Source organism: Melospiza melodia, chromosome 9 (genome assembly GCF_035770615.1).
Source record: "Melospiza melodia melodia isolate bMelMel2 chromosome 9, bMelMel2.pri, whole genome shotgun sequence".
NCBI lineage: Eukaryota > Metazoa > Chordata > Aves > Passeriformes > Passerellidae > Melospiza > Melospiza melodia.
The window spans coordinates 19,579,588-19,594,663 of record NC_086202.1 but is presented as its reverse complement, the minus strand read 5'-3'; the positions used below and the strand labels follow the sequence as shown (position 1 = coordinate 19,594,663).

The window sequence follows — 15,076 nt, the reverse complement described above, 5'->3', positions numbered from 1 at the left end:
GGCTTGAAAGGGGAAGGCGGGCGGGTGGCGGCCGCATCCCTCCCTCCCTCCCTCTCTTCCCTCCCACTTCCCGCACCGCCGCGCCTCTCGCTCGGGCCGCGCTCCGCCGGGACTCGCTGCAGGTGGGTGCCGGCACCGCGGCGCAAGGGCGGGGGCGGCCGGCCCGGAGGAGCTGCGGCCGGCGTGTCCCCCGGCGGGGCTGCTCGGCTCCGCAGCGGCGGCGCTGTCCCGCTGCCGTGCCCTGCCGGGCTGCCGTGCCCTGCCCGGGTCCTTCGCCCTGCGGCGTGCCTGCGGGGTCGGTGGGATGCGCGGTCGGGAGCTCGGGGTGGCCGCGGGCGGGGGGCTGCCAGCTGCGCTCCGGGTGAGCGCTGTAGGGCCGGGCTGGGCTGATGGCACCTGAGCTCTGCCCGGCCGGGAGACGGGGACAGGGACTCGGTCTGAAGTCTCGGCTGTCAGCCTGGCTCCGGCTCTGCCCGACGCGCGTGTGCAGCCCGGCTTGCTCCAGCGAGGCGCGAGTTCAGCATCTGCTTCAATGCGCAGGACTAGAGCCTTGGCACACGGACGCGCGTTCAGAGCGCCTTTGTGTAACTTGCTTCATCTTCCTTTAGAAGATTACATCTCAGGAGTATCTTCCATCTCCTGTTCTGCCTCCTCTTCCTATGCAACCCTCTTCAACCTCTGTTTACGGCAGCTCAGCCAGGTCTCATTCCTCTGGTGGGCTCAGAGCCAAGAAGCTCTTTGGTTTGATTGTGGGTTTCTTCTACGTGAGGGCGTCAATTGTTTCATTGAAGATAAGACTCATCCCTAGCTTCTCTACTCTTGTAACTCTGTCAAATGTGATCAGACTTGTCTGTCAGGACTTTATCAGTCCCCATAGCTTTCTACACAAGATTTCACAACCTTCTGAGGTGTTTAATAACTTTTCTTTAAATGTGCTGCTTCTCTGCAGAAAGTTGAAATGACAAGGCAGTTAATGGGAAGATTCTTTTCCTCCCCATTCCTCTTGACTGCTTCCCTAAGGTTTGGTGCACCTGTATCTTCCCAGTTTTCTCTGCAGTCTGAAGAACTTATTTAAATTGAGTGTCATACATTCTTCTTAAGACCATCTAACACTCTGCCCTGTCATGTGCTCTCACTTTGAGGTCTATGGCTCACACGACTATTTGGAAATGGCCCCGAGGTGTTCTTTCTCTTTCATCCAGGGATTACAAATAATGTTCTGACTTGCTTCCACATGGCAGACCTCAGACCATTCACAAGGGGCACAGTCTCACATCAGCTGCTCTGTCTTGCAGCCGTGTTGTAAGTGAGAGAAAAAGGCTGTCCGGAAGAACTTGTTATTGCAGAGCGCCCTGTGTCACAAACCATCTCTGTTGCTTTCACAAGACAAACAGGAAGCCTGTGGATATTGAATGGGGAAAATATCACTTACTTCCTAGACAGATTTAATGTATGATGAGGGGCTAGCTGGGGAAGCAGATGTGTGGTGTCTGACACCATCCCCCAGCTCAAGGTGTGTGTAATTTCAAATACTTGAAGATGTGTGTAGTTTCAAATACTGTGACAAGCTGAGATCCAGATCTTTATTTCTTTTCTCAGTTGTTATGGACCAGTATTTCCTTTAGTATCATGGTTCCCTGGCACTATTGTCTGGCAACCTCCTGCTAGCCCACAGATTCCCACCTTGCTTGTAGAACTTCCTCCATATAACTCTAATGAGACAGGAAGGATGTTGAAAATGGTCCAAAGTACCAAAAGTTAGGAACTGTTTGGGGACTGCATCAATCTTTGTCCAAAAGAGATCAGCCAGACCACTTCTGGTGTTTTGTGGCAGCAGTAGCACCAATGTGGTGAAAGGTATAAATCATTCTGATGCTGACCTGATCACTGCTGTGATTGTTCCCTTTGGTCCTTCCAAAGGGATCTTGGAAGAGTGATCTTGGCTTCCTTCATTCTCTGTACTTGCAGTGGGCTTCTATGAATATGTAAAAGGAAAAATGCTAGAAAGGTATGTTGTTTTCAGCAAACCATCTGTGCCCTATTCAGTCTGTGTGCAAACAGCATTTTAAAAGACCTTCAGGGATACAGACTGCCAGGGGATGCTTATATCTGAAGGGTTTTTTTCCTTTATCTTTGTTTTCTATACTAAAATGCTAATACTGTTATTGGTATACTCTGACATTAGTATGCTATAGTGTTAGTATAAATGTTTTAGTGTTACTGTAATTTACCCAGGTGACTCTGGTTAAGTCAGAGTCTGTGATAAACCAAAACCAGAGCACAGAAGCCTGGTTAAACTTCCCTATTTCCACCTGTGCTTTGTTTGCTTTGTACAGTATTGTATCCTCTAGGTTTTTACTAGGGATTCCCCTGGGCAGCCCCTGCTGATAGTGTAATATCCTCCTGCAGTGACAAAGTTGCTCTTGGAGCTGCATACCTGCCTGCTTTCACAGTCTTGGCTTCCATAAATTTGCTGCAGCTAGGCTGGCTGTCATCAGTGTGATGGTAGCAGAAGATCCTGGGCTTTTTTGGATCATACCCAACAGAACAGGCAAATCTCAGTATCTTATTCCAGGAAGAGTTTAGAGCATCCAGGTGAAAGTATCTTCTGCTTTTCAATTAATTCTGCTGCTTTGTTAACTCCTGAGAAGTTTGCAGTGAAAACATTTCTTACTGTGGGCAAGAGCTGCATAGATGCAAGAGCTCCAGGATGCAGGAGGGGAAATAATTCAGTCCCATGTATACAGGCCTCCAGGTCCTGGGCAGGAACTAGGTAATATCAAAAAGTGAGGGAGAGATACAAATGGCAGTCCTTGCATTTGAGCCCGTTCATAGCCCTTTCTTTGTGGGGTTCTTTGCCTTGACTGCTTGCTGTGACAGGTTTTAGTACTTCAGCCTAATAAAAGGCATCTGAATTAAATTGGAGCTGTGGCTGTTTGGTTATTTCACTTAAGTTGATTGGTGTAATTTTCCATCAATACCAAAGCCATACCCTGTCAAACATGTTAAACGGGGCAAAATCATGGGACAAATTTCAGCCTAGAACGAGGTTTCTCAGGGGCATTTCAGAGGACTGTGCCCTCTCTACTCCTTTTCTGCTGCCTCACTTTTCAGCACTAATGCATTGCTGTGGTTTTGAAAGCGATCTCCCAGCAGCTGGAGGTGGACAGTTGTGCAGGGTAGGGGGGATGCTGCTGCTTGCTGTGACAGTCTCACTTTCCCAGGTCCTGCTCCCACTGAGGTGCCTGCTCTGCCCCGAATACTGCAGTGGTGAAACTGCTGTGATGTGGGCTTTTCCAACAGTTCCCTTGAACCCTGACTCTGGCTGCCAGTGTTAACTGTGATGTTAGGTCCATTGCTCTGCCAAGCACTTGTCATGAAAACAGGGAAGGGTCTGTTCTCTCTTTACAAGCCTTTCCCTTGCAGTGGCAGGATTATTTTTGCAGTATTTATGTGATGTAGCCACTAGGACTTCCAGACCACAAAGAAGGAGATGGTTCCGTCTACTCTGCTCTCGGGCCTAGTGTGCAATCTGTCATTTACCTTTTGTCATTTACTGGATTTTGCACCTCTGACAAGGCACAAACCATGAATTCACCTTCCCAGAGAATCACAATCCCACGTGATTGAAGGTGCCTGAAGATTTCTGAAGATCACCTGCCTGCAGTAGCTGAGCTCCCATAGCCAGAGAGCTGGGCTGAACTGGCTGCACTGGCCACAGCAGCTGCCCAGGCTGCAGAGCTCATGGAGCAGCGTTTTTGTTCAGTGTCAGTAAGAAGTAAACCAGCGAGGTGAGCAGGTGAATTTTGAGCCTTCTAAACTGGGCCATTTAGCCCTTGTATAGATCTGGGACTCCCTTCCCCTTTGCCATCAGCCTGAGACTTCAACAATGACTAGCTGCTGAACAAGCCCTTGTGCCCTTTTTGCTGGTAGTTAGCCATTGTTTTATCCCAATAGCACTAAAATTGGATGTGTCTGGTGCATCCAGCACAGCTCTAGGGCTGAAGCTATGACCAGGGTACCTTTCTGGGCATGGACAGAGCAGAGATTATCTCTGGAGGTATTGAGCTGAAGTAGGAAAAAAGGTCTCTTCCTGCACCCTGGCATCCTCTCACATCTTAGCAAGATTTATAGCCTCCCTTATTGCTTGGGTAGGGAGAAGAGGTTCCTGAGCCAGCACCTTTAGGGATTGCTCCTGATTTGGAAGAGATGAAACCACCAAGAGCAGTTTGCAAGTCTCACTGAGTCAGCATCTGCCCCTGACCTGAGGGCTGAGATTTGACACCTTACTTATTATTTGGATTTTGGTAGTCCCCAAAGGGTCTTAGGTGAGCTGAGGGTCTCGGCAATGTCTGGCATGTAGGTCCATGGCAGAACACAGTCCTTGGCTGAAGATGGGTGACTATTTTTTTCTTTAAATAACTATGCCTGGACTATTTCTTCATCTTTTTTCTTGTTGCCCAATAAGAAAACACCCTACCCCACATATAAAACCTCTTTTACTCTTCTTGGCATACTTATGTGCATGTATGACCCACTAGGTGCCCCAGGGAAAGCCTGTGTCTGCTTCTCTCCTTAACTCCCTGCCATCCCAGTGGAGATCACATGGCTGCCATCCTTCCCCTGCTTCCTGGAAGCACCATGTGCTCCTGGATCTGCTGTGACTGTCATAGCCAAATGCTTTACCTTCCCTGGTGTTGGGCAGGATAAGTTCCTTTTGGGCCTCTCAAGTAATCTGAGTACCAGACCAGCTTTGTGGGCTGTAGCTCTGTTGTGACCAACGCTTTGTCACAGGCCAGCCTGTTTCCTGCTGTTAGGGAGGCAGGATGCTGGGCAGATCCTTACATTCCTTGCAGAGGTTATGCTTTCTTCTTTCCAGCCCATCACTTTTGTCTATATTCCCCTGGAGCTCTTGTTCTGTGGGTTCAGCTACCCTCTTGCTATCTGTTAGCTTTTTCTCGTGTTTCTTATCACTCGTGCAGGCACAGCCACACAGTTGACCCTGGGTGGGAAGGATGGGAGTCCAAGCACTAGCAGGAATTGCCTTTGAAACAGGGGAGGGTCTCAACCAGTAGCTGCTCTGTTTGTTTCCCATGTCCTGTCTCCATGTGGGACAAGAAAGCACTGGAGGAAGAATAGGGCAGTTTTATTCTCCCATGTCTTCGCTCTCATGTGCCAGAGAGAGGCCTGCTGAGGGCAGTCTGAACACTGTATTTAGCAGAATCTTGTCCATTACTTTCTTTCCCACCTCTTAATTGAACAAGCACTATTGGCGGGGCTGTCAGAAAATCTTGTACCAAATTCCACTCTACCACATCCCTGCAGCCCCACTGGGGTTTAACGTGTGGGGGTCATCCAAAATCCACTTCCAGTTGTTCCCATTGTAACTTCTTCCTCTTCCCACTGCTGCTTCCTAGCATGTCTGAACTGGGTTCTCAGAAAACTACTTTGCTTCTGACTATTCCCAAATAATTATCACATAGTTCTTCTCCCAAAATAATGCTAGGTGTGGGTGAGGCGCGTTCGCTTCCAGTGATGTAGCAACATCCCTTACACAACAGAAATCTTGGGTGTTTCACCAAACTGCAGAGGGGATGACGGCTTTAGGAGTGTGACTAAGGGGCGTCAGTGTGCCACAGGTGTTGCATGTCATCTCTGGGATTGCCTTCTGGGTTTGCCTTCTTCTAGTGGATGAGTATCCTGGCACCCACTTTCCTTTCCCAGCCCTTTCCCCAGAGCCTCCCATGACTGAGCCATACTGGAGCAGCTCTCTGTCCAGACTGTAGCTGTGCTCTCTGGGATTGTGGCTCCTCTCAGTGGGTCCTGCTGTGACCTGGACTTGCTCCTGCCTTGTTTGTGCTGAGCAAAGTGCCTTGCCAGCCATGTGAGGGCCAAAGCCAGAGCACACCTCATGGCCTTTCCACCAAGCTCTGCAGGCCTCCCTGTGAGCTTGCAAAAACATCAAGGCCTCAGAGAGAACCAGCTGTTCTGGCTGGACAGAAATAAAAATAAAATCCAGCTGAACTGGTTCCATAGCGGTAAACAGGGACTGAGCAGCAAGTGTCCCTGCTGGTGCTGTGACCCAGCATAGCTCCTCCAGCCACTCACCCTCAGTAACTCTCTGTGAGTCAGTCTGCTAGTTTTTGAGCTAACTTAGGAGCACAAAGAAGAGATTTTCTGGAAAACTCCCCTGATATCTGACTTTGGTTGTTGGGGTATTTTTGTGGGATTGTTTCTGGTTTGGTTGGGGTTTTTTTTAGGGCAAGGCAGAGTGGATGGGGATGGATGTTCCCCAGTGAAAGACTCCAGACTGCTCTCCTGTCGCAGCTCACAAGTCCTGGCTTACAGCTACAATTCCAACTGTTATTACTGAGTGCATGACAGAGATACTGCATTAATGGCATGTTTGTCTCCTTGCAGTGATGAAGACGATGAAGGTGCTACCATGCCCTGCTGCCCTTCTTTTCCTCGTGACTGCATTCACTGTGGAGCCATCTCACTGTGCCAAGGTGCTGATCATGCCCACCATAGTCTTTGACAGCCACTTGCGAGTCTTCATGCGGGTGGCAGAGGCACTGACTGAGCGGGGCCATGACCCTGTGCTGCTGCTCCACGAAGGTCGGGATGTGGAGACCTCCCTGCCCGGCTTCCGCGTGCAGAGGTACTGGGGAACCTTCAGCACAGAGAACGCAGATGCCTGGGTGCAGGAGAAGATAAAGCGTATCTTTCAAGGGAAGATGACCTCCCTGGAGGTGTTTTCATTTTTGGAGAAGTACCTGGAAAACTGTGACCTAGTACTGGGAAATTCTACCCTTCTGCAGAAACTCCAGCTGGAGCACTTTGATCTGCTGTTGGTGGACCCCAATGAGATGTGTGGATTTATCCTGGCCCACATCCTACACATCAAATATGCTGTGATTTCCACTGGCTTCTGGTTCCCAGCAGAGATTGGTGCCACCTCCCCCATTGCCTATGTCCCTGAATTCAACTCCCTGATGACAGACAGGATGGGCTTTTTTGGTAGGACTTGGAATCTCCTAGTCTACATAATCACTCGTGTGGCTACAAAACTGGTCATCCTGCCCAAGTTTGAACGTCTCATGGAGAAGCATACTGTGGAGCCCAAGACATCCATGTTGGACCTTGTTCATGGAACCAGTCTGTTCTTCCTCTGTAATGATGTGGTGTTGGACTTTCCCCGTCCAACCCTCCCCCATGTCATTTTCACAGGGGGGATCCTGGCTGAGCCTGCAAAGCCCCTTCCAGTGGTAAGTGCAAGAAAGCTTTGATCTATGATTGCACATCAGCTAGGGAGGCTACTTAGTACAGATCTTCTCTGGGAGAACCTTGTAAAGTTCTGAAGCCCCAAGTGTCTGGAAAGCTGTGGTGTTTTGGTGCTTGTGGGTGCATTGGCAAGACAGGGAACACTGAAGGTTGCCAGGCTGCAGGGAGGATGTAGAATTAAGTGGGCCACGCTGAAGTGGGATTTGGCCTCACTGTCCATGTAAAATGGTGTGTGGAGTTTGTAAGATGGAAGTGCTGCCCCTGGGAGTTGAGAATGAATAGTTTGTTTGCTCCTGTGGGAATGGGAAGAACAATTAATCTGCTTTGTTTCATCACTGATGTGTTAATCCAGAATTTCCTCCTTCATCCTATTTCCCACAGAGCATTTCTGCCCTTGAGCTTGTAGTGTTAAGAAACCACAGGGGACAGCTATTCTTGCTCCTTCATTAAACTGAGTGTAGAATCCCAAAATGTAGAAAACTGCAGGGTATCAACCCCTCTTTCTCAAGATTCAGTCCTGAAAACTCCTTTCAAGGCTTTCTCCAGCCTGTGCCTTACTAATCCCAGGAATAAATTCAGAGGAACAAGCTCCTAAAGCTCTGGCTGAAGACAGTATTGGAAGAGAGTAGGACTTGTCTTACCACTTTTACAAACATTGAGGGGAAATAAACCTGGATAATAAAACTTGGGCAGTCAAGATGTCCTAGTGTCCTGACTAAGATAAGATTTCAACTTTCAAATTATTAGAGGCCTCTCAAGATCTCTGATGGCAACTTCACTGATGCTGTGGATACCAATATTTTTCAGTTAAAAAAGAAGTGAGATCAGGTGCCTTAAAAAGAAGCTCTCCAGATGTGTCTGACTGCACATGAGCCTTGCCCATGTGGCACGGCCTGCAGGTAATGAAACGCACGTAGGGTGCTCCGAAAGCTGTGTCAGAGGGTGGCTGCCTCACAGCTCTTGCAAAACTCTGGCTTGGTCCAACCTGACCACGTACACACCTGCCTTATAAAGAAGGGAGTTGTTTGTTAGGGCATTACTCATGTGCTTCACAGCCTCCAGAACAGATCCCAGGGCACCTAAGGAAAGAATGATGGAGATAAGTTTGGAGCCCTGCAGTAGGTGGTGGCTGTCATGCTAACAGGTAGGCATGTCTGTGTCCACATCATGGGATGCCAGCAGAAGAGAAAGCCTCTGTAGGTCTAGGTGTGCCTTAAAGAATGTCCCATTTGAAATGTAATTAAATGCTTATTTCCTCCTATTTGAAACACTATGATTTTGAATGCTTCTATTTAGGACTTGGTTAAATATAGATTTGCAGTTGAGAGAAAGTGAGAACATTTGGTGGTCAAACCATGCTTCCCTGGCAGCTTCAATGCTGTTTCTGAAAGATAAATGTTATGGCCCAATTATAATGGATAACATAGTCATCTGGTTTAGGAGTCATTATACTTTTATTTAGAAAAGGAAAACCAGCACTTTCTCTTCTGTAGTAGTTTCAGTGGTTGCACTGCTCAAAGGATGTAAAACTCAAAATAATGGAGAAGCTAAAATATCTCTATTGTAAACTTCTTGATTCCTGGATTGTTTTAGCACACTCTAAGCATTTCTGAAAAGGCAGGCATGAATTTCTGAAGCATATAACAAAGGAGAAGTATCCCCAGAGAATAACACTAAGATGTGCTCTGTAACTCTTTCGTACTCTGATCCCCTAACTTTTAAAATACAACTAATATTCTGTATTAATCACTTCAGTTTTCTCTTCTAATAACATTTTTTTTAATTCATTTTCTCCTGCATATTTGTTTTAGGAAGTATATATATTCAAAGATAGATTTTTATAAAACTTCTCTAAAATGCTCCTGACTGAGATACATGGGAAACTTGAAGCAGGACATAATGAGAAATAGATTCAGCCCAGCCTGGCATAAGAGGGAACAGTCCATGTTTGCTTCACAGTAGCTCTGGTTGCTGATTTCTTCTCCCTACTAGCTTCTGGCTTTGGTTAAAAAAAGTACAGACTCTGTTCTAGATACAGACCTAAATGAAGGACAAATGACCATGAGTTTTACTGGATCTGTAGCTACCTTTCTGTCCAGTGATCAAAAACTAAATCTGCTGTCTGCAAGTAGCTATCAAGGATGGTTAGAAGTCTCCTGTCAATATGGCAAGGCTTTCTGCCACCATCAGAAGCCTTTGACATTGGAGAGTTGTAGGAACTTTCCAGAAAGTTGCTCCTGACTGTGTGATGTTTTGTCTCTTGTATCAGCTTACATCCAGAGATCCTGACAGGCCTTCTGTCTTAGTGGTAATGGGAAAATAGCCTCCCTTTTTTTGCTCCAATTTCCCTCTCTCTCCTAGCTATTCCTATGTGGTACCTCCGTTTCCAGAACCTTTCTTGTCAAAGACTAATTGTGTTACCTCCAGCAGGAGATAATGTCATTGGTCACCTCCCTGCAAACTCCCAAGACCAGGTGGTGCTCAAGTAATTTCTGCCTGTCTGGGTGCAAAAACCACAGTGGTTTTAGAGTTTGTTGCCTGGTGAAAACCGTGTAGCTTTGTGCTCTGGGTGGATTTGGCTTCATCTTCTCTGTGGACAGTTTCTACTGCCTCTATCAGAGGCAAGAATGGGAAGGGCCCTTCTGGAAGAATACTTCAAGGCAGCTGTGTGTGTTTTGCCCACAGGGTCTGCGTCTCTGGGTGGAAGCAGCAGAGGCAGGTGTCGTTGTTGTCTCCTTTGGCATCGGGATCCGAGCTCTTCCAAGCGATTTGGTGGAGAAGATGGCTGGTGCATTTGCTCGCCTCCCGCAAAGGGTGGTGTGGAGGTGAAAAGGGAATGGGATTCATTTTCACTTGAGTTGGATGAAAAACAATGTTGAGGGGTGATTAATTTCAAATCACAGAGTCTGCTTTCTGTTTCTTGATCTGATTGAATTTACTCTTGTTCTCTGTGTTTCTCTTCTCCTTTTTTCCCTCGCTCTGTCTCCTCCCACAGATATTTTGGTCAGAAGCCAAGAAACCTGGGTGAAAATACGCTGATGATGGGGTGGCTGCCCCAGAATGACCTGCTAGGTAAGGCTGGGTTCTGTGTATGTGTGCGCCACTAGCAACACCCCTGGAGTTTAGCCCAAACCACAGCAAAGGCACATAAGGATAGCAGCACCTGTGTGGATCTAAGTCTGTCGCTCCTTGTGTGTCTGACCTGTACAAAACATGTTCCTCACCTAACACCTGCTTGAAGCTGCTTGGCTCCTATCTCCCTTCTCCTCCAGGCTCTACTCAGCAATTCTGGGCTGCAAAAACCAGATGTATTCCCAAAGGAATCCTCTCTGCTTAACATCCTCTCTGCTTAGCATGCCTGTTTTTCCCTGAACGTACATCAACATTGTGTGTTAAGGAACCCCTGGTAGCCCTGTTGCAACGTGGAAGGCATTGACTTGCTACTCTTCCTTTACCTGCAGGCCATCCCAATGTGAAAGCCTTTGTCAGCCACTGTGGGATGAATGGTATATTTGAGGCAATTTATCACGGTGTGCCAGTGGTGGGATTTCCTTTCTATGGGGACCAGTTTGACATCATGACCAGAGTGCAGGCAAAGGGCATGGGTATCCTCATGGACTGGAGCAGACTAAAAGAAGAGGAGCTTTACCAGGCTGTCATCACCGTCATCTCTGACCCCAGGTGAGGCATCTGGAAGCATCAAACTCCTCCTTGGTGCAGACAGTGTGTAGGGACCAGTGTGTCTTTGTGTTGACCCCTACACCACCTATGATGGCTTCTGTACCAAGCACAGTGTCAAGCATTGCTCAGCTGACCAGATGTATCGGTGCCTCAAAGTCCTTAGATGCAGCACAGGAGGAGATACTCCAGCATTTGCTTCTAAGGCGTGTGATCTAGTCCTGTCTGACTGTAATGTTCCTAGAAAGTTTTCTGAGCTACTGGGGAACAGACCTCTTAAGGCCACCCTGTCATCAGGGAGGGTGAGATCACAGCCTCCCATTGGGACCTCCCTGAACTTGTCCAAAAAACTTTCTGTAGAAACAAAGAGGGAACTGCAGGTAATGCTCCATCTGCTCCTTCTGTCAGTCATATATTCTGCTTTTTCCTAGAACTGAAGCAGGAACAGAAAAGTGACACAGGGCTCCTGTTTTCTAATGGGACATGTGCAACTGCTGATTTTTGAAATGCTCTCTGAGAGCTTGATTTTGAAAATATTTTGTATTTCTTACCTATTAAGAAGTGTTACAGTTTGGTATCTAGAAGGGTTTGGCCACTCATCAAGTGTATAGCTTTTGCTTGATGCTGGGTGAGGTCTTAGGGTGTAAACTCCCCTCAGAAAGTGTCATACACATGAACTCACTGAACAGGTACTTGCAAGCCAAACTGTCAGTGTTATTAACAAAACACAAAGAAAAATCCACTCTGGTTTGTGCCTTCATAGCTGGCCAGTGCCATCAGAGTGGGTTTCAGAAGAAGAATGGGAGAAACTTGCCCCTCTCCCAAGGTATTATTTGGGACTTCAAAGCATCACTGGATGTGTCAGGCCACTTCTCAGTTTGAAGTTTCTATTGAAAGGTAAATGTCTTGTCATCTTCCCTTGCAGCTACAGAAAAGCAGCCCAGCACATCTCAGCCCTGCACCTGGACAGACCAATGCACGCTCTCAACAGGACAGTGTATTGGCTGGAGTACGTCCTGCGGCACGATGGGGCACCCTTCCTTCGCCCGGCTGTCTACGACCTTTCCTTGTATGAGTACTTCTGCCTGGACATATTGGCTCTTCTCTTGCTGTGTCTGGCTGCTATTGGATTTGCTCTCTACAAATCTGTGCTGTGGTGCAGAAGGAAAGGGGCCAGCCCTGTGTATCAGAATGGCAATTGCATGAAAGGCCACTTCACAGATGAGAAAAAACTGCAGTAGTGGCCGGTGTGTTCCAGGGCATATCCCATCACTGTGAAATGAACTGCTGCTGTGCCAAGAAATGTATGGCATGCAGGCATGGAGAGAGGTGAAAGATCTGCAGGTCTGGATGAGAAGAGAGTGGGGAGGGAGGAGTATTGCAAAGGCCTGTGTCTACACCTCTGTGTACAGCACCTGTGGGCGGGGGGGTGAATTCAGGCGTGGGTGGGAGCACTTGGCCAGGATGCTGGGAATGGGGCATGGGTAGGTAGACTTCCAGGGAGGAGTGCAGGTTGTTCCCTTTGTATTGCACATTGGTTTAGATGCTGGAGTTGCTCTTCTGACTTTTTGGATCATGGAGGCTCTGGAGGCAGGAACAGCATTTCATATGCAGCAGACACCATTTCTCCTCTGCCTTGTTACTAAGAGCCCCAGTAGTCAGGATACCTTTATGTGCAGATGAGAACTGAAGCAGAGCTGTGGACAAGGAAGGGCACTGAAAGTATCATCTACAAGAGAGAAAAACTGGTCTAAGTTCTGTGGATAAATATTGTTCTTCCTACTTCAGTCAACACTCTGCAATCCCATTTGTGTTTGAGCTAAATTATTATTTTTTAAAATAAACTTATATTCTTTCTCCTCTGTGGCAGTTCTCTGGTCTTGGTTTAATGTGAATCTGTGATTCTCATAACAGGAAGTTGTTCAAGCAAGATGGAAGTGCTTTTCCCTTCTCATTACTGCTGCTATGGTCTCCACATACTTCCATCAGCAATGTTTTAGCCTTTCTGCAGGCTTTCATGTAGGGCCTTCTCTCCTCTGTCTTCATGTGGCACACACCCATTCCCAAAGCACCTCCAAACCTGTGATGAAAGAAATCTGGAACAGATGCAAGTGCAGCCAATAGCTCAGAGAGCTGGTCACAGCAATGGGCCCTACACCACATTTAGAGAAGCAGCAGGCTCTCCCCATTTCAGTGTGAACAGACAATATCGCTGCCCTACTTGGGCCATGCTATGGAGTGATACCTAAGGTGTTTTTACTCACCCTGGACTCTAAGGCAAACCTTACTGGGGTGCAGTTGCACAACCTGCCCACAGCATTGTCTGATGTGCCCACTGCCAGTGGCCCCCACTGAGGATCAAGGACTCTGCTCCATGCTCCCACTGGGGCCACTGCAGTGCTCCCAGTAGCTGGAGAGTAACCTCACTGCCACAGCTGCTGTCACTGGTGGTTCTAGCCTCTGCTCTTGCTTGCTGTCCCATGTGGGGTTTTTCCCAGACAAGAGATGTGTTTTTACTGCAACCTGTGAAACAATAGTTTGGCTGGGCTCCTGGGCTGCTCTAGGTTGGAATAGTGCCTGGCTCTGACTTGGGAGGTCTTCTGAGGCCAGGCAGTGCTGTCTTCCCTCCCTAACCCTCAGCTTGCAGAGGGGCTAAGATGAAGGTGACTTTGGATGACCTATCAACGTTGCTCTGTAGCAGCCCTTTGTGGCTTCATTCCCACTGAGCTGAGGATGTGGAGCCTTAGTCACTAATGGCAGGAAGAGGGAGATCAGAGCAAGGTGCTGATAGATATTCGGGGGAAAGTGGGCATTGTAGATAAGTAATAGGAACACTGTCTGCCTGACACCTTTCTGTCTGCAAACTGAAATTAAGAGGTTGATGGGATTTGGGGTTTATTTTTAGATAAAAAAAGATATTGCCACAAATTTTCAGCATTCCTGCCTGTTTCCAGTTGCACTATAGTGACCTTGTTGTCATCTCCTAGCAGATGAGTTTGGACAAGGGGGTGGAGGTGGGGCATTTTTTCATCTCTGAGGTGGAAGAAGGAGATCATTACTGCTGCCTACGTGAGAGTTTGGATGTTTAGATCAGGTTGAACATAGGAAGAGAGCTGGCAAACTTGTGGCTTGGTGACAATGTTGGATTGTTTTGAACTTGAAGAAGAAAGAGGGAGAAGACAAACACACTGTGTTTGCAAACTGGAGGCATCATGGCCTGATGAGGACAGAGACCTGCACGTGGCTTTGTTTGCAAGCAGAAGAGCAGACAGAAGTATTTGAGACCCAAGAGTCTGTGTGGACTTACAAAAATGTGAATCTATTTTCCTATGCTTCCTCCTTGCTATTCACAATTTCAGAAAGAAGCTCAAGCAAGCACCACATGCATCATTAGCATGTTGTCCCCTATCAGATATGCTCTTAACTTCTTGAATTTCTTATGGCTGCTTTCATTCCCAAAGCTACTGCAGAGTTAGGAGGCATTTCTACCCAGGGAGTCAAGTCTGTTTAAAAACGATTCCACAACTTGGTGGCAACTCTTTCTAGTGGAGTAAAGCATTAGCCTGCCCAAGGACCTTGTGAGTAAGAAGTGGACATTCCAAAAGCACCCCTGAAGTAAAGAGTCTTCCCTAGGAAAACCTGTGTACTGGCTTAGAAACTGTCAGGAGCCATTCTGTAAGTTATAAAGTAATTTTATAGAAGTATTTAAATAGACTCATTAAAGATGAAGGCTACTCTAGCTTTTCCATCTTATTTATGTCCTCTGTAAATCTTTTCCTAATAAACACACAGCTTTCTCTCTTTACTCTTCCCCTTTCTCTCTTTTCTCCTTGTTATTCTTTCAGTATTGAATACAGAAGAAAAGTATGACAAGGGCTCAAGCTAGTTATTAAGTTAAATTAGGAATAATGAGTAGCCTGTCACACAAATTAAAAGCCATGGTGGGGGAAGGGAGGTAGGTGAGCTTTATCCTTCATGCAGCTCTGCCTTCAGCTTGGTGCCTGATCCTTGGGCACGGTGCCGGCAGTTACTAAATGCCCTCCCTGTCATAGGTACTGAGACAGGCACGCAGGGCTGTGGTGTAACTTGGGAAATTAAAAAATTGAAACTGTGG

General features: G+C 47.4%; 1 protein-coding gene across 1 annotated transcript; it reads left to right on the top strand.

The window, feature by feature from the left end:
- The first annotated feature begins 34 nt into the window (after positions 1-34).
- LOC134421671 (2-hydroxyacylsphingosine 1-beta-galactosyltransferase-like) lies at positions 35-12,824 on the top strand. Its single transcript, XM_063162855.1, has 6 exons — positions 35-122; positions 6,421-7,268; positions 9,970-10,109; positions 10,280-10,356; positions 10,746-10,965; positions 11,888-12,824. The coding sequence occupies exons 2-6, from the start codon at positions 6,423-6,425 to the stop codon at positions 12,201-12,203; spliced, it is 1,599 nt and encodes a 532-aa protein (XP_063018925.1). The 5' UTR covers positions 35-122; positions 6,421-6,422; the 3' UTR covers positions 12,204-12,824.
- The last annotated feature ends 2,252 nt before the right edge of the window (positions 12,825-15,076 follow it).

Excerpts from the sequence above, each read along its gene's own strand:
- LOC134421671 (XM_063162855.1), top strand. The coding sequence starts at position 6,423 with ATGAAGACGATGAAGGTGCTACCATGCCCTGCTGCCCTTCTTTTCCTC. Across the intron at positions 7,269-9,969 it reads CTGCAAAGCCCCTTCCAGTG|GGTCTGCGTCTCTGGGTGGA; the intron begins GTAAGTGCAAGA and ends TTTTGCCCACAG. Across the intron at positions 10,110-10,279 it reads CCGCAAAGGGTGGTGTGGAG|ATATTTTGGTCAGAAGCCAA; the intron begins GTGAAAAGGGAA and ends CTCCTCCCACAG.